The sequence below is a fragment of the Trichosurus vulpecula genome, chromosome 5 (genome assembly GCF_011100635.1).
Source record: "Trichosurus vulpecula isolate mTriVul1 chromosome 5, mTriVul1.pri, whole genome shotgun sequence".
Classification (NCBI taxonomy): domain Eukaryota; kingdom Metazoa; phylum Chordata; class Mammalia; order Diprotodontia; family Phalangeridae; genus Trichosurus; species Trichosurus vulpecula.
The window spans coordinates 145,431,315-145,450,396 of NC_050577.1; the positions used below are offsets into that span (position 1 = coordinate 145,431,315).

Sequence of the window (19,082 nt, forward strand, 5' to 3'; positions counted from 1 at the left end):
GAACATCACAAGAACCCAATTTCCTCATCTGTAAGATAAGTAGGTTGGACTCAGCGGCCTTCTTAGGTCCCTCCCATTTCTAAATCTTTATGATTCTCTAATCATAGAAAAATGCACTTATAAATTTTAAAAACCAAATACCCAAAACCAAACTTTACCTCAATCCTGGGGTAAAGATTCAACTTCATCTCACGTCTCTAAAAAGTTGTGCTAATTAACTTTGGGTGTTTAGATTATTACAGGTTGTATGCTATCATGTCCATTTTATATATGAGGAAACTGAGATCCACAGAGATTGTAACTGCCCAAGATCACACAGCTAGTGTCTGAGGCAGTCTCCTTGACTTCAGATTTCGTGCTCCATCCCTCATACCACTCTGTCTCTTATATGATTAGCCTGTGTGTACCGGCCAAGAGGTACAAAGATGGTTAAATGAAAATGACGTCTCTTATTACTCGTATGGCCGTAAACAGTCTTTACTCTCGACCAATAGGCAAAGGACACTAGGCAGAACTGTATAAAGCTGAATCCTCATTATAAAATTCATCTCACCAAGAAAGTAAAACTGACTTATTATAACCAAATCTTTTTGACTCTGTTATAACTAAATCCCTCTGGGATGGTATCCAAGGTGGACCCATATTATACCTAATTCTTCCCTGTGGTAGTTTTAAGGCCCAAATATTTGTATTACTGGTTTATTATTATTTCATTTCACATTGTTTCTTGGGTTCTTTGTGACCAGGCCATTTTCATGACCTAGTGAATGAGTGTCCCAAAGGAACAGTGCTTTGTGAATTTGGTTACAACAAATGCTGTACAAAAAATATTCATGCACAACACATGTTTTCTTCAGCCTCTGGATATTTCTCTCTCTGATTGTATTGAATATTTTCATAGGCAAAAAGGAAGGAGAAGAGTTAAAGTGAGTTATGTTGAGTATTGGCAGTGACATTTTTCTTGCCATTAATTAGAAATTACTTTTCACTTCTCCTTAAATATCTCAACCACTTTCCCAGAGAAATTTCTCCTGAAATTTTCTACCATTCACTATAAAAACACCTTAAAAAATGAAGAAAACAAACAAAAAAGTCCTTGAGCAAGGAGAAAATTGGGAGAAAATATGGTGGATGTATGATACATCCTTCCTTTTCCATTTGGAGTTAAAATGTCTTATTTCCATTGCCTAATTCACTACCAAGAAGTCAGTCTTCAGAAGCATTCCATAGCAGATCCTTTACTCTGGGGATGTGATTTCTAGTCATTATGACAAAATAATACCTCAGCAAAACCAAGTTGGATTCCTGGGGAGTATATTCTAATTGGATCTTGCAATACCAGGGTCTCCAAGAAACTAGATGGGGATTTCTGCTTCCTGTCTGAGTTGGACAAAATGATCTCCAAGGCTCCTTTCAACTCCAGCATGCTTTGATTCTGAAACCTTTTATTCATCTTCTTACAATGTCTATGAAGGAAAAAGGGAACAATTGAAATATCAGTTTAAAAAGAAAAGAAACTGAGGCACAAAGTGAGCAAACAACTTGTTAAAATATTGTATAACATGCCAGAGACCCAGGAATGGAGCAGTGGTCTCTGAATTAATGGCCAGTTGAGGATTCCATCCATGGGACCAGATTGTCAATCAAGGGAATCATCAGACCTTATGTGTGAATTCTTAATGCATTTAATGGAGAAATTTACTTGGTTGTGGCTCCTAAAGTGATTTTACCATTTGGAATGTAATGGTGACAAGTTTTTTGAAAAGCAGTATTCCCATTGCCAACCCATGAACTAAAAAGATTCTTCAGTGATTTCTAATTTTCCTTTGAGGAAAGAACAAAATCTGTTGTTCTTTGAGAGGACGCCAGGAGGTCTGTTACAAGACTACATTTTTCTAACAGCTATAATCCTACATGCTGTATTTGCCTAACTAGTTATGGTCTGATCTTCTCACAGAAAAAAAAATTACATTGATGGGCTTCAATACTAGACTGCCAAAGATATATCTTTCGGGCTCTAAGGCTAATTTTTCATTTAAAAATAATTAGTTCTCACAAAAACATGCTGCAAAAACTCATAAGGCCCCCAAAGGAATACATTAGCAAGGTCTTTGGTAAAGGTAGCTTGCCGAATATATGTACATACATATACACAGATAGATACATACCTACCCTAAGCCTGGCCATTCCATTTATATGAGACAAGAATATCTGGTTGGGTTTTTTTTTTTAGGAAGTATCTTGGTATTGCAATCTTTTAATATTCTTTTTGCCATACATATCTCAATATCTGAGAACACTGCATTCTTTTCTATGTAAAGCCTTGCAGCATTCTTCTCTAAAAGGGCTGTTTGTTTGGGGAAGAACAAAGGAAGTTATATGGAGCCCTGTTTGAAGGGAGGGAAAAAAAGGCTAGTTTTACTGGCACTTACTGGTCTCCCTGGAGGTGGGATGTGTGGCTTCCTCTTCACATGCTCCATCTTGAAAGCACTGTTGGCAGAAAGGAGATCTCTGGGAGCTTTGAGAAGAGTTTTTTGGGGTGGGGGTAAGAGTCAACAATGGAGCCTATTATGTCCCTCGAGTTTGTAGCAAAAAAAAATGCATTTGTAATTATGTGGTTTGTGAAACAAATTATGTATGGTATTGGGTATTCCACAGTCTGACCTATGCTGTTGCTATGGTTTGAGAGTATGACAGTAGTATTTTGGAATTTGTCTTAAATAGTTAATCTTCTACAAGGCAGCGGGGTGGATCTTTTTGTTTTGTTTTGTTTTCTTCGAAGAAATGGCATTTTTTTCTTGGAAGAAAGTAAAACCATTGAAAGATTAAAAAATAATCCTATATGATACCAAGGCAGGGTGGCATAAGGAGAGAGCCAGCCTCAGAATCCGGGATCATAGGACAATAGATTTAGAGATAGAAGGGAACTTGGACACCATCAAATACAACCCGCTTATTTTACAGATGAAGAAACTGAGGCACAGAGAGGTTAAGTGACTGGCTTAAGGTCACACCAATAGTAAGCATCAGATGTAGGATTTTAAGTGAGTTCTAACTCCCAAGTCTAGCTCTCAACCAACTGTGCCATCTAGCTTCCTGACTTTTAAGTCCTGTTTCTGACCCACACTGGTTGTAAGATTCAAGGCAAGTCCCTTAATCTATTAGTGCCCCCAGGCAAGTCTCTAAAATTATAAATAGCAGAACCAATTTGATCTTTGTGTGTAAAGGGAGCTTCCTCACCAGGAATTCCTTGGATCAGAAGTGTCAAACATGCCATCCACAACACTCATGAAAGGGGCCCAAATTAGAATAAAATATAATTAGAAAATATTTAACCAAATAAATAAAGATACAATAAACTATAGGTATAACTAGTATGCGGTTTTCTAAGTCAGTATGTGGCCTGTGGGAATGCCTGTGTAGCATTTAGCGGCCCCCGTTTCTACTTGATTTTGACATCATCGCCTTGAATGAAATTACAGACCTAGTCCAAAAACTAAGAAAGAAAATATAAAACTGGTATCTAGAGGAAGGTGACATTGTTTGCTGAGTTCATTTTAATCTCTATCAAGCTGAACGAGCTTCATCACTAGGAAATACTAAAATAGTCATCAGAATTTTGGCAGGGCCACGATTACTCATCAACGTGTATACCCCCTCTCACAATGCAGAGCACCACCCCTGCTCATCCGGCATGACTTTCTCATAAAGCCTCCACAGAGAGAATCTACCACAAAGGGAATCAAATTGTGTTTATTTTGCTTGAGCAGATTTACCTTTCTGTCCACAGGAAGCTAGCCAAAGATGTTACAGAAAAAATGTCCGAGGTTGAAGCTAAGTTATCTGACACAGCCTCAGAAAATAATGGCACAGTCGCAGAATTGGATTCCCTGCAGACGGATGCACAGAGCTTAGACAAAACAGTGAAAGAACTCGGTGAACAACTGGAGTTTATCAAAAACTCAGATATTCGGGGTAAGCGTGTGGTTTGGGGAGGGGGTTGTCAGGAAATTGTTATAAAGAATAATCCAGGTCAGAGAATTTGTTTAAATACCAAACTAATCTTTCCTCTCAGTGACTCACCTCCCCACCCCCCACCATAAAGAGCTTTCTGTTTTCTTAGCTCTTCTCATCAAGTTTATGGTTTAGATGAGGATGACAAATTCCATAAGCCAAATGTGGGAATTGGGGCCCAGCAAGTCTAAATGATTTCTCAAAGGTCCCACAAAAACTAAGTGGTGGCATAACTTCTAGAGTCAAACTTGCATTTCCTGTTTTTCTGGTTAGTTGTTTTCGCTCCCCCCACCCCCCCCAGCTTTTCTTGGGTAGGTATCCTCTTGGATAGCTTTGGAATTAACTTGATACTTCTACAAGTCACTTTAAATTTAAGATGTTGCTTAGTCAGGAATTTGTTTTTTCAATCCTTACCTTATTGACTTTTCGGGCCACTTAGAGGAGCCAAAAACAGCAAAAGAAATCCCAGACTATGTTATATCACATTACCCATTACTGTTGAGTACACAATCAGCCTCTACAAATGTTAACTTTGGCCCTGTCTGCCCGACAGCAGAACATCTGGATGAAAAGTGAAACGTTAAGTGAACCACCCGGATGTTTTATCTACACAATGCCAGCTCTCCAGATGTTTCCAAATATTCGTTGTCTGGCATCATATAATAAAACTATTCCAGATAACTGACTTAATTTTTCACTTTTCATTCAGATGTGCATCATCATGTGAACCCAGCTTGAGCGTTGTTTGGGGGCAGGGGATAGAATGGCATGAAAAACTAAATTATATTTGGGAAAGGGAAATTACATGGTCCTGTTTGCGCCTTGGGATTTTTTTTTCTCTTTTTTCAAACAATTTCATTTCTTTATAAGAATTATAGGGCAGGATAGTACAGAAACTATCCATTTGTTAGTAGGAGGGGGGTGGAAATCAGCATTAACTTTGAGTATGTTCATCTAATCTTGTAGGAGCGTTGGACAGTATAACCAAGTACTTTCAGATGTCTCTTGAGGCAGAAGAAAGAGTGAATGCCTCCACCACAGATCCCAACAGCACTGTAGAACAGTCAGCCCTTACTCGAAACAAAGTTGAAGACTTAATGATGGAAAGAGAGGCCCAGTTCAGGGAAAAACAGGAGGAACAGTCCCGCCTTCTAGATGAGCTTGCAGGCAAATTACAGAGTTTGGATCTTTCTGCGACAGCTGAACAGGTAAGCTTTGGCGGTTTGGCTTTTGTGGTTGTGATGCTTGAGAGCAGAAATTTATATCAAGTCCACAGAAAGGTGTGCCTGCTTTGTGCCAATGCACTACTAGGTACTGCGGATAAGATACAAAGATGCTATTTTTCAATATGGCGTCTTTCATGGATGAATTACAGAGGCCTTAAATAAATTAGCTCCTTATAGCAACCACAGGGTAAACAGAGTAAAATCCCCCTCTGCACCTCCCCTCTCCCCCACCCCCCCCCCCAACATGGGATGCTTAAGTGCCTTGGCCAGGGTTCCCTATGTCCATATCAAAGGCACATAAAGGAACTGGGATTCTTGCTTTTAGCCTCCTTTTTCTTCTAAATTAACCCAGATCACCCTCATGTTTCTTCTTTGGGGCGTAATTCACATTCCCTTGTTCTTACTGACTAATGACTGACTTTGGATTTAGATTAGATCCATTTTATTCGTGAGCTTTTTCCATAGATATTGTTCACCAAATAGTACAAGCCCTCCAAAGGGAAGAAGTCCCATCATTGCCAAAGGTGGTTTCTAGGAGAATTATAAAGGGATCTTTTTTCCCCCAGTGAGTTATTAACATGTTCTTTTTAAGCAGTAATTTTACCTGGGTGACCATCTCATTTTAAATCTAAGAGCAGCCCAGAAAACTAGGACATTCTCAGAACCTAAAAAATATTCATGCCTGAGGGCAGCTGAGGAATCAGACTCTTAAAAATCAGGCGGCAGGCCTAAGAGCTCATACTAACCTTACTTCAGCATAATAGCACAAGACACTGAAAGGAAAATGGGGCCAAGTAAAAAAATAGTGGTTTTGCCTAGGGGTAGCCGTATAAGTACAGATGAGATAAAAGATGAAATCCTCCAAAGACACATCCCTTTTTAGGTGCCTATTTTGTGACAGCTGAGATAAAAGATAAAAATGAAACAAGCATGGGGGCAGCTAGGTGGTGCGGTGAGTAGACCCTGGAGTCTGGAGGACCTGTGTTCAAATGTGGCCTCAGACACTTGACACACTAGCTGTGTGACCTTGGGCAAGTCACATAACCCCAACTGCCCTCATCAAAAAAAAAAATGAAACAAGCGTTTTACTTGTTGGAAGAAGCAAACCTGCATGTATAGGTATTTAAAAAAAAATCTGTCGAATTTTGATGAGGAAGACATTAGGATCTGAGGAGTCAGAAGAGGCTTCCTGTGGAAGGTGGTGTTGGAGCCAAGTCCTGAAGGAAGCTGGGGGTTTTAAAGAGATGGAGGTGAGGAAGGAATTTGTGTAAGAAACAGCAAAAATGCCTGTTGGGGTACATCAGGGCTGTCCACCTGCCGCAAGGGGCCTCAGTGTGATTTATGCAGCCAGCCTACAAGTGTATAAATTTACCTAAATGCTTTAGTAAACAAAGCCGAGCTCTCAATGAAATGGCAAAGCAAGATATATTGTCTGTTGTTTCAATAAAAACCTAAGGTTGGACGGCCCTGGGCTAGATCATGGAATGCATTAACGAGAGTGATGCACGAACAGCCTGGAAAGGTCAGCTGGAGCGAGATAGATTGTAAAGACTCGTAAAGGCCCAGCAAAGGAGTTTGTATTGGATCCTACTGGATCCAATTGGATCCTATTGGATTGTATTGGATGTAACAGGATTTGAACCATTAGAGTCTATTGATCGGGCAATGACATGTTCAGACCCATGCTTTAGGAAGGTTCCTTTGGTAGCTGTGAGGAGGAAGAATGGGAATGGGGAGAGACTAGAGGAGAGGGCCATTGCAGTAATCCGGACAAGTGATGAGAGCTTCAACTGCTCTTCGTTAGGAATAGAGAGAACAGAACTGGTGTGAAAGATATGAAAGTAGAATTGATAAGATCTGGCTTGTGATTGGATCTATGGGGTTGGGGTAACAAGTATGGTGGATAGACTACTCTATTTGGAGTCAGGAAGACTTGGGTTCAAATTCCAACACATTCACTTACTATCTGAGTGACCTTGAGGTCCTATCTGGACCTGTTTGCTTATCTGCAAAATGGGGCTGGCCTCTGAGATCACTTCCAGCTCTAGCCCTATGGTCCTATGAGGTTCCTACAAGCTTTTAATCTATGATTTTGTGATCCAGAGGAGACCAAACTGTCAAAGGTGACTCCTGCATTGAGAACATGGATGATTGGAATGCTGATAATGCCCTTGACAGAGGTAGAGAAGTTGATAAGAAGGATGAGTTTGGGAGGAAAGGTAATGAGTTCTCTGGGGTATTGTTGTGGTACAGTACGTCTGGTATGTGCCTCTGAGCACTGTGCTAGGCGCTGAGGATGCAAAGATGAAAAAAAAGCTCTCGTTCTGATTTTTTCCCCCAAGGATGTCCCCAAGCTTCACAGACGATAGTGCGACATCCAAATGAAATAGACATCCTTGTCTCAGGCAGCAAAACTAAGGCCCGGGGTACTTCTGTGAAATTCATTGAACCCAATAGACTGGCTAAGGTGTTCTCTATTGCAATTGAGGATCGGCTCCCTGTTTCCAGCATCTCTGCTGACATTTCAGCATTTGCTCCCTACATCACTAGATTATGTTAAAGACAGGGGCTGGACCTGTAACGTCACCTAGACGGGGAGTTCCCTCCTGCCAACATAGATTGGTAGCTTCTTGGCAACACAGAGCCTTAGAGAACTGACCACCTCTCTAAGAGAGGAAATGTGCCCAAGTTCACAGTCAGTCTGTGTCAGAGTCAAAGTCTTTCTGACTTGGCTGGCTCTCTACTGAACTGTACTATGCCACGTATATGTAAAAAATATACACGATTACAGACACACAGTATCTGTAAGGACTAACTTCAATAGACTTGGTTCCTCTCATCAATGCAAGGTTCAAAGACAGCTCCAAAAGACTCATGATGGAAAAAGCTATGCACGTACGGAGAAAGAATTATGGAGTCTGAATGCAGATTGAGGCAAACTGTTTGCTCTTTTTTTTTTCCTTTTTTTGGTTTCGTTTCTTCTTTGTCATGATTCATTCCATTGGCCATAATTCATTACAACTGGACTATTATGTAAATAAGTTCAATGTGAAGGTATATGTAGAATCTTCATTGGATTACATGCCATCTTGGGGAAGGAAGGGGGAGGAGAGGGAGGGAGAGAAAATTTGGAACCCAAAAACTTGTGGAACTGAGTGTTGTAAACTAAAAATAAAAAATAAATTTATTAAAATAAAAATGAAATAAAATATAAACAACATTCTGCTGACTGCAGTAAGGAAAAGCTACAAACCCTTTGGGAAATTTTTATTTCGACATGTATCATATGGAGTCTCTGGCTCCAGACCATATGTTATTTCCTACTGCCTTTCCAGTCTAGAAAGTGGTGATGGAAACACCAGTGAGGGTTATCTCTTCTTTAAAACTTCTCTTACGGAGTGTCACATTCCCCACTTAGAAATCTGGATTCCTAGAGCCTCTCGTGGAACTTGGGAATATATGTTCCTCTTGGTTTTCCAGGTACACCCTGTCCTTTATCTCTGCATATATTTAGCTAGAGTGGGACTGTTCTGTTTTTTCCCCTTACCCTTGTCTCACAGGGTCTCTTGAAACAAAACAGACCTGGGAGAGCTCTTCAGCTGTCAGGCAGTTTTCCAATAAAGTATCCCTGGTGCCCCTTTGCTCCTCCTGAATAAAGCTAATGTTTTGTATAGTGTCCAGGATTGAACTGCTCGAGCATTTCATGTGAAATAAACCAAATGCGTTTTAAGGCCATTGGTTCAACATGAATGCAAGAAATGAAATATGCTTAGAAAATTCTCAAATTTAATTGATTGGAATGAAGAAAGAATAGTTCAAAGAAGAAAGAAGAGTTCTGCAAACTTTTTTTGAGAGAAATTAAATCTTCTATCCTCTAATTTTCAGTATTTCCCATCTATCATCACTTTCTCTTTTTCTACTACTTATCCCCTCTACTCCCAATCCCCAGAAGAATGAGCCCATATTATCTTTCAGAATCACACTTATATTAATAAAGTGGCTTAAGAAAGGCGATAGCACTAGAATGGTGCTTTCTCAATACATTCATTCCAGGGCACTCTGAATAGGAATGGCAGTCAAGGTGAGTCCCGTGTTCACCGCCCTTGGTGGTAGCTGCTGTAGATTGGGGTGAGGGGTGGGGTTAGGAATGAAAGCAGCTGTTTGAAAATAACGCATTTGACTGTATGGCACAGTGGAAGGAGAATTCTGTGACAGTGGGCAATGTCTTGGTCTTAGTTTCCTTATCTGCAAAATGAGGTCGGCCTAGATGACTTCTCTGTTCTCTTCCAGCTCTGAATCTATGACTAGATCACCTATGAGCCATGGCTAATGTTGTTTGCCACAACCTCCCCAACCCCACCCTGCCCCGGTAGATGGTTGTGCCCATACCCACCCTGGAATGACTTCTTCCATGCTCCTTCACCTAATCAAGTCCTACCCAGGCTCAGGGTAAATTTCACTCCTGTGAAACCTCCTCCAAACTACAACAGCCTAAATCAGGGGTGTTCTGTGAAGTTTGGATTCAAAGGGTCCCACTTGAGGACCTAGAGGGCCATGTGTGGCCTTGAGGTCACAGGTTCCTTATCCCTGAAGTATTCTCTCATTTCTTCACTGTCTTTTTCATTTAAAAGCGTGTACCAAACAAGTCTATTCAATAACTGGTTGACTGATTTACAGGGATCGTTCCTTTTTCACTTAGCCATCATAGTGGGGACTCCTCAGTCACAGACTATAGATTGTCTGTATTTGAGGTAAACCCTTGCTGGGGTTCCAAGGTAATTTCTTTCCCTCCTCCCTCAGATTTTCTGAAAGTACTTTGCCTTTCTCACATCAGCAGTATATTTATTTATGAATTATATCCCTCTACTAGATTGTAAGTTGCTTGAAGGGAAGGACTGTCATTTTTCATTTTTGTATTCCCGAGTGGTAGATATCTAGGCACTGTGTTCCAAACTATATTGAATTTGTTTAGGGTGGTGGGAAATGGAATATGAATTGAGAACAGGGCTAGAATGTGGGCCATAGGAATTTCATTATCCTTCACTGGTCAATTTTAGGTTTACTTGTAGAAATTTTGAATATATCCTTTCCTTCTCCATCCTGTTAACTGTTTTTCTGTATACTTATTGGACATTGGTAACAGTGTGCTCTGAGGGAGCCACCCACGATCTACATAGCTGCTCTGCAGCAGAATCACTATCTGAAGTATTCTACCTAACCTTGACCTGTTGCAGACTTGTGGAACTCCTCCAGGGGCTTCCTGTGCCGAGACACCATGTGGGGGGCCAAACTGCAGGACAGATGATGGGGAAAAGAAATGTGGTGGACCTGGTTGTGATGGCTTGGTCACTGTGGCACATAACGCCTGGCAGAAAGCCATGGACTTCGACAGAGATGTCCTCAGTGCCCTGGCTGAGGTGGAACAACTCTCAAAGACGGTAATTTAGCATGAGCAGTTTCTCGCTTTTGTTGTTGGATGGAAACATGGGAGGAGAGGCAAGGGAGAAATAAATGATGATTGATTAAAATAGGCTATTTTCAGCTCTGCCAGGCTCAAAATGAGTAGGTGAGTGTGGGACTCAGCTGAAGTTGTTTCTGGGTTCAAATGTTACTAAGTGAACAGTGCTGATTCCAGAACAGGTCAAATCTCAGTGCTAATAATTTGAGGCAACCCATGTGATTTAGCATGGGCCCAGCATCCACCAACACGTTTAGCTAGGCCAAAAAGAAACTCAGCTAATCATTTTCTCATAAAGAAAATCATAACTATATTTTAAGCCAGATAATGTAGTACAGTAGAAATACATGGAGCAAGGAAGTCACAGCACGCAAGAGCAAAATCTGTTCTGCTACCAACTTCATGACCTTGACATTTCTTCATCTGAAAAATGAGGGAGTTGGACTAGATAGATGCCTTTTAACATGCCTTCCATGTTCCTATGACTAAAGGTCTCTAAGGTGCCTTCTAGCTCTAAAAGGTTCGAACCAATGACTAGATCACCTTTAATCTTCTAACAATAATTATTCCTAATTCTTATCACTCCACAAAATTGGTATCTCTCTGCAAGTTAGGTACCAACCTCTTCTGTTGGTAACTTAAAAGTTTTGAGGGTTTAATAACTGGAAAAAAAAAGACTTTGAAGAGGGGCATACAGTAGCTCGCTGTTAGTACAAAAGCCCTTTAGAGTTGGGGAATATGTTTCAAATGGCCTGAGATTCTAAATATTGTAAGATCCTGATACTGTAAGCATTATGTTTTGACCTTAGTTTCATTTGTTGAATGACTGAATGAAAGGAGGGAGTGAATTTTAATTTTATGTACCACATTTAGGTTTCTGAAGCTAAACTGAGGGCAGATGAAGCAAAACAAAGTGCCCAGGCAGTTCTGTTGAAAACTAACGCCACCAAAGAAAAAGTGGATAAGAGCAATGAGGATCTAAGGAATCTAATCAAGCAAATTCGAAACTTTCTGACTCGTAAGAAAAATGTTTTATTATTCCCTTGAACGTTTTGATGCTGAATGAATAAGCCAATCCTAAAATGATAAATCAAAGAAATAGGGCCTCGTGATTGAGATGTAAGCCAAACCTAAACCTGCATTTTAGAATAGATTTCCGACAAGAGATTTTCTAGTTAGAGAGTAATTTTTCCCTTTTCTCTAAACTGTGTGATAAGCTTCAAAAAGTTATTTAGCAGTGATACTACAGATGTGAGGCCTCACGTTAGGGAATGTTAGGCCTCAGGAGCTAAGCCTTGCCTCTGGCTACGAGTAAGCCAGGGCACTGAGGCTTAAGTCTCCACAAATTGCAGAAATGGTGGCCAACCATTTATGTGCCAACATAAAGGAAGTAATCTTCATGGAGAGTTTCAGTCCAGGACAAAAAAAAACATACAGATGTACAAATGCAAACTTACTAATTGGGATAGTAAGCAAACTTATTTCTTAGTAAGCAAACAAATTTCTGAAATGTGCCTTTGTATATTGTCCTACAAAAGAAAAGTGTGTACTAGATGAAAAACTAGAAGTCAAAAAAAGACCCTATATAGAAAGAACTCCTCAGGGTTTTTATTCTATCATGGTCATTAGAGCCTATCTGACAGAAAAGAGGTTTAATGCGAAAGAATAGCTCCAGCATAGCACTCTGAGTAAACTGCATTTGCCCTAAAGGAAGCCTCAGGATGTAGTGGGAAGGCAGTGGAGTCATAGGGTTGTCTGGGTTCCAGCTGTTACTTGCTGTTTTCTCAGGGCCCTCAAGTTTCCTCTTCTGTGAGATGAGGAATTTCCAAGGGCCTTTCCCAGCTCCAAACTCTTGTCATTTTCCCTTCCCATTGCCCTGAGGAAAAATGTTTTTGAATTGTCTTTTATGTCACAATCTTCATTTGGTAAAAATGTTAATGCCAGATGGCATTTCTAATAACTCCTGGCTACTGATACAATCCAACAGCACTTACTTATACAGTAAGTGCATGGTGCAAGACACCATGATAGTGTTAAAGAAACCAAGAAAAACTGAAAACTCCTGCCTTACATTTTATTGACTTCTTAGTATTTTCCAGGTTCTCATTTCTTGCCAATTGAATTATTCAGGGTCCATTTTCTTAGATTCTTATCATAACTCTTTTATCATTTGCATGGTACTTGCTTATCAACATTGGTACAGGGAATTCAGTGAAATCAGGTTTGGGAGTACGTGTAAGACGTTCACTCCAATTCCAAAGCTATATCTACTATTTAGTAAAACTGAACAAACAGGATCAAAGAAGTGGAAGGGCACCTCTGTTTTAGTACTATCCCAACGCTTTAAAGATGAGAAAATGGAGGCCCAAAGCAATAAGGAGACTGCCTAGGCAGCATGAAGCAGAATTCCAAACTTGATTTCAAGGCCAGTGCTCTATCCACTGTGCCACCTAGTTGTCTTCTTGTAAGGCAGGAGTTCTTAACCATAGATCCCTAAGAGTTCCATCGTTAAGACTCCAAATTATAATCCATTTCACAGGCCTCCACCTGAAATCTAACATTGCTTTCAGTTATTTAAGAACATTCTGAGAAGAGGGTCACATCACCAAAAAGAAAAGGTTAAGGGCCCATCTTTCCTTTTCACAGAGGACAGTGCTGATCTGGATAGCATTGAGGCTGTTGCTAATGAAGTACTGAAAATGGAGATGCCAAGCACTCCACAGCAGTTGCAGAACCTGACAGAAGACATTCGGGAACGAGTAGAAAGCCTTTCCCAAGTGGAAGTTATTCTGCAGCAAAGTGCTGGTGACATTGCCAGAGCAGAGATGCTCTTAGATGAAGCTAAGAGAGCCAGGTAACTAGGGCTGTTACGGAATCCAGTGGGGTCCATTTGAATCTCTGGTCTGAGTACCATAGTAGCAATCTGTCTATAACCAGTGCCATTTCTGGATATCCCCTCCCCCACAAATATATTTTCAGGCTGTTGTTGAATACTTTTTATTTGTCCTGAGAAGAAATACAGGTATTAACTGTTGTATACGTAACTGATGTATTAACTTTTTGTTGTTTCAGCAAAAGTGCAACAGACGTTAAAGTCACTGCAGACATGGTAAAGGAAGCCCTGGAAGAAGCTGAAAAGGCTCAGATTGCAGCAGAAAGGGCCATTAAGCAAGCAGATGAAGACATCCAAGGAACACAAAACCTACTGACTTCAGTAAGAGAAAGCAATTGTCAGGGGTTTTATTTGGAGAGGAGAAAGCATTCATCCCGCGAAGCATGAGTTTTGGGTAGTGGGCATAGAGTTCCAGGTCATTTCTTAATGCCTAAAACAAATACACTGTTTAACTTGGAGGCTGTCTGTGCCAACAGGTGAAGAAAGAAGCACTGTTAATATGACAGGTCTTTGGTGACACTAGCATTGCTCCAACTTTTCAAAAGAAACCAAAGCAGAGAATATTTAGCTTGGCCCAGCACCTTTTCTCTTAGGAAATTTTTTTGAGATTAAGTTCAGGATAGGAAATCCCATACTTTCTTAGAAGCTAATTTTATAAAAGCAGGCTATACAATGGCAGTGACAGGCAAAAGCACTAAAAGTGCAACCCACAGGTTAAAAAAAAAAGAGGTTAAAAAAAGACCTAAGTCTTAAGGGAAGAATAGTAGAGACTAAAACATCTCTCCACCAGTTTCCTAACCCCCATTCTTGATGGACAAAATGCCTAAGCAGTAAGGTGCTTCAAGGAAACTGCATCTGTCCCACTCATAATACAGAAAATGGATTACTTCTTGAACTGAGCATGATTTTTTTAAATTAAAAATATACTTTGATAAACATGGTAGGAGGTATTAAAATTCCTTAGTGAGGCAGTTTTCACACAAGCTTAGCCTTTCAATGTTTTACAAAGTACATTCCAGAAGTGACGAATACCAGCATGAATCCACTTAATTGGGCTATTATATTATGAAGCAGTTCTGTGAAGAACCTTTTTCCCCTCCCAATAGGGTGTCTGTTAAAAGTATGAATTGCCTCAGAAACCAACACCTAGTGGCCCTCATCTGTGGAAGATGAAGCCTCCTTCTTACTAATCGAGAACCTAGCCCTATGGTCATTGCCATGTTACATTAAACTGTGTAGAGGAACCAGACAGGAGGACATGGAAACTAGCTGTCCCTCCTTGTCCCCAAGTGTTCACCTTCAAATCAACCAAGGGTTCACAAGCTGCAGGGCACTACCAGTCATCTCTGCCAGATAGCTTTCCATCTAATTTTGTTAAATATCCTTCTCCCATGATTTAGCAATCATAAAAATCTTCCTTCTAACTACTAATTCTGCTCTCAGTGGAAATGAATAGTTCTCATTATCAACTATACTGTATTCTTCACATGCTTGTTTCTTTCCCAAGTTTCTGCCAACAGTAAGAGTCTTTACTTGTTTTGATCAGAGCAGGGTAATTAAAATGTTTAGAAAAGCAAATTCAGTCTTGTTAGTTGAATATGCTTAGAAATAGATGGAATCTTAAGTTATTCAGCAGTTTGGAGGCAGGGATCTTGCACACATATATTTGTGTTTATATTTGTGTATAATATATGAATGTTGCTGTTGAAAGGAACATGCTATGCATGTGTGTGTACTATTCACTTGGTAAAATTAAATATATTAACAGTAACTTTAGCCAGATTACTTCGTTTTTAACTTGGCAAAATATTTAAGGATTTAGTCCGTACTGGGAGAGTATATTTACTCATTTTGGTTTTAATAATTGATTGGAAATCTTTAAGGAGTAACCATCTCAAAAATGATCCCCACCATGAATGACACAACAGACTTAATCATTTAAATGATAAGCCAAAGTTTATAGGCATTCTTTTACTGCCATACAACTAAGGAATATTTCATTTGTAATTTCAAACTAGACCATCAGAAGTCCCAAATAAATAAAGGAGTCCTTTAAAGATAAGGCACATTGAAAGATTTTTTGAATATAGAACTTAGTTTTGGTGGGTAACCTTTATCCAACAAAGACCACGTACTGATATCTGAAATCTACAAAATAGATTATTGGTGTCATTGACACTTGGAGTTGGATAAACTCAGAAACCATTTAGTCTATCTCATGTTCCAGATAAGGAAACTGAATTGCTAGGAAATTAAATGACCTGCCCATGGTCACACTGTTAGCAAGGGGCAGAGCCTGGGATGTGAGCCTAGATTCCAAATTCAGTGCTTCATGTGCTGAGCTTAAATGTTATGTAAGAGATTGTGTTTAGACTCCCTACCACTTATGTTAATGAACAATGAATTATTATTTTATTTTTAGATTGAGTCTGAAACTGCAGCATCTGAGGAAACCTTATTCAATGCCTCTCAGCGAATAAGTGAACTCGAAAGGAATGTGGAAGAACTTAAGCGGAAGGCTGCCCAGAACACTGAGGAGGCAGACTATATTGGGAAAGTAGTGAATACTGTAAAACAAAGTGCCGATGATGTTAAGAAGGTAAGTAAAGTTTTACAGCTGTATAGCTTTGGTGACAAGGGAGTAGCCATGACCCAGCAAGCCCTAATAAATAGAATCTAAAAGTCTGTCACTCAAGGCTACTTAGCAGAACTTAACTTAAACCCTTTCCTTTTGCAAGAACTAACATGATCTACGAAAGATTGTAACAATAGAAAGCAGAAGCTATCTTACTTTTATATTCAGCAAAGATGATAACTTTTTTCTAATAGTTGAGGACATGCTTATTACCAATAAGGAAGAAAATCAGGTAATAACAAGAATCATAAAGCATGGGGTCATGCTGGAAAACAAATGTCTTTCCTAGTTGCTTTGTTTTGTTTTGAATGGAAAATATCATTAGTGCTATTATTAACAGTCTTCTCCATTGTACTTAAGTTTCCGGCCAGGTGCTGGTATGTTAAATATCTCTTAAGTCTGCTCAGACAGTATTTACATAGGATGGTGAGGAACAAAGCCCCTTAAAATTAAATTTCCATACACCTAGCTACTGTTTGAATTATATTTCTCAAAGTTTTCTAATTCGGGCCTCACATTGTGTTCTTCTGACCCTTCAAATGTTGTGTGTTTCAATCATATCTGTGCCATTCTACAAGGTTGGCATTAATGTGATATTTGAATTAGAGAATCACAAAATGGAATTTGAAAAGCACCTAAATATTTAAAGCCCCAAACAACCTTGATCTAAGCTTGGGTGCTCCCTGATTAAGGCAACTGAAATTCAGAGATTAAATGACTTTTCTAATGTCTACAAGTCTGAAAATCGATGGCTTCTATGTTGGCTCTGACCCCCAAATTCTCTAGTTAAAATCATATGGAATATATGTAGAGAAGGACCAAATCCAAACATCTTTGGTTTATAATACAGGACTTGGCCCCAACTTTTACAGCTGACAAAACTCAAGTCCAGAAAGATTGAGTCACAGGAGACATGAACCCAGTTTTTCTGACTTCCAGTCCAGTTCAATTTCCATTCTACCAAACTAAGTGCGAATAATTACAAGTAATTCTAAATTATCACTTCATTGAACCTTAATAATGTTCATTTCACAGCATTTACATATATTAAATCATTTGATTCACTAACACCAGGATGGCCATTTTATAAGTAGATGAGGAAATAGGTTCAGAAAGAGTGTAGCACCTCAGTTCTACCCTGATTACTCCTACCCAGACATGTTTTCACTATAAGCTGAATCCCCTTCTCTGCTCCTTACAGGACCTGGTGCTTGTGTTAAAACAGTCTCTGCAACTAACTCTGCCATCTCCTGTCTAACCTTGGTACTGCAGGTCCTCGACAGTGAACTTAGTGGAAAGTATCAAAGAGTGGAAAACCTAATCGCCAAGAAAACTGAAGAGTCAGCTGATGCCAGAAAGAAAGCAGAAATGCTTCAAAATGAAGCTAAAATGCTGCTTGCCCAGGCAAACAGTAAGCTCCAGCTTCTGAAGGGTAAGTCTTGTTTCTAGAAAAATGGCTATTTGGGACTCTGGAAAGCTTAATTATTTTTTCCTTCTGCTTAAAACAATTTTAAAGTTAAATTTCTGAAAGCCTCTCAAGGATTATTATCTAAAGACAAAATTTTATTTTTAAATACTCCATTTAAATACAAAATACTGTTATTAGTTAAATTCAACATTTAGGGAAAACTTAGTAATTTTTTTCATGTCTACAGATTTGGAGCAAAAATATGAAGACAATCAAAAATATCTAGAAGATAAAGCTCAAGAATTGGTGAAACTAGAAGAAGAAGTCCGTTCACTTCTACAGGATATAAGCCAAAAAGTTGCTGTTTACAGCACTTGTTTGTAACAAAGCCAGAAGGGACAGAAATGGCTGAGACCAAAGCATTAAATCAATCGTATTTTTTAAAATGTAGCTAACACATTGATGTTAAAATGAAACAATGTCCACCTTTGCTTATTTAATTTTTTTTTAAATTACCAAATATTTTTTAATGAAGTTACAAATAAAGTACAAATGAACTTTGTTTAGAGGTGCATCTAGTTATTCACCAAACCTGCAGTTTCATTTAGTTTGTTTTATATAAAACTACAACTATGACCTCTTCGGTGATAGGGGCTGTGGTTCCTTATTTTTTATTTTGTTACCTCCAGTTTCAAAGTCAAAGCAAAGTCACAATGATCTTGCTTTCCACCCTGCTAAAGGGGACAAACTAAAAAGCAGATTTAAAAATGGTTAAAAAAAAAAAAAAAGACTAGTGACTAACGTCTGGGCTCCATCAATGGATCTCCTCATATCAGAGACAACTGTAGTAAAGCAGTGGCATTGATATGAAGGGCCTGTCAGAAAAGGGAAGTCTTCCTATCCATCGCACCTGAATAGAACCACTGAAACAATGTGGTAGATGTGGAGTTAGAGAACCTGGCTTCAAATCCACTTTCTATGTGAATGACCTTGGCCTCTTATCAGTGATGTCAAACTCAAATAGATATTAACTGCAAATTGACATAGACAACCACAAGTTAACATTATCTAGGTTATTTTTATTTATTTTGTTAAACATTTCCCAATATCATTTTAATCCAGTTTGAGCCCCAAGTTTGACACCTCTGATTTTCTTTTTACTAATCATTCCAGCTCTCTTCCAAGTAACTAACTCCTTCTACCCCCATGGGTGTAGCAATTTGGGGTTCAGATATGATTTGGTGAAGTCAGACAATAATCTGAAGGTTTCAATATTCTAAGGGGCTGCAAGTTTAGTAACCTCAGTACATCTCTAAAAGAAGTAAATCCTTAACACATCTTACCTTTCCACGTCACCAAATAAAATCAAGAATGCCAGAGGTACCAACTCTGCTGTACAACTAAAGAAGCTAAGCCATTAACATTTAAGAGTTAGACCCACCCTGAGT

At 39.2% G+C, this 19,082-nt stretch overlaps 1 protein-coding gene across 1 annotated transcript in view; it reads left to right on the forward strand.

Annotated features, from left to right (window-relative positions):
• LAMB1 (laminin subunit beta 1) overlaps positions 1-18,196 on the forward strand; it is a 92,558-nt gene extending 74,362 nt beyond the window's left edge. Inside the window, exons 25-33 of the mRNA XM_036760125.1 lie at positions 3,791-3,975; positions 4,981-5,222; positions 10,475-10,678; positions 11,572-11,716; positions 13,345-13,552; positions 13,771-13,912; positions 16,014-16,190; positions 17,499-17,658; positions 17,882-18,196. Coding sequence (XP_036616020.1) covers positions 3,791-3,975; positions 4,981-5,222; positions 10,475-10,678; positions 11,572-11,716; positions 13,345-13,552; positions 13,771-13,912; positions 16,014-16,190; positions 17,499-17,658; positions 17,882-18,018 — 1,600 coding nt within the window. The 3' untranslated portion in view covers positions 18,019-18,196. The remainder of the gene's footprint in view (positions 1-3,790; positions 3,976-4,980; positions 5,223-10,474; positions 10,679-11,571; positions 11,717-13,344; positions 13,553-13,770; positions 13,913-16,013; positions 16,191-17,498; positions 17,659-17,881) is intronic.
• The last annotated feature ends 886 nt before the right edge of the window (positions 18,197-19,082 follow it).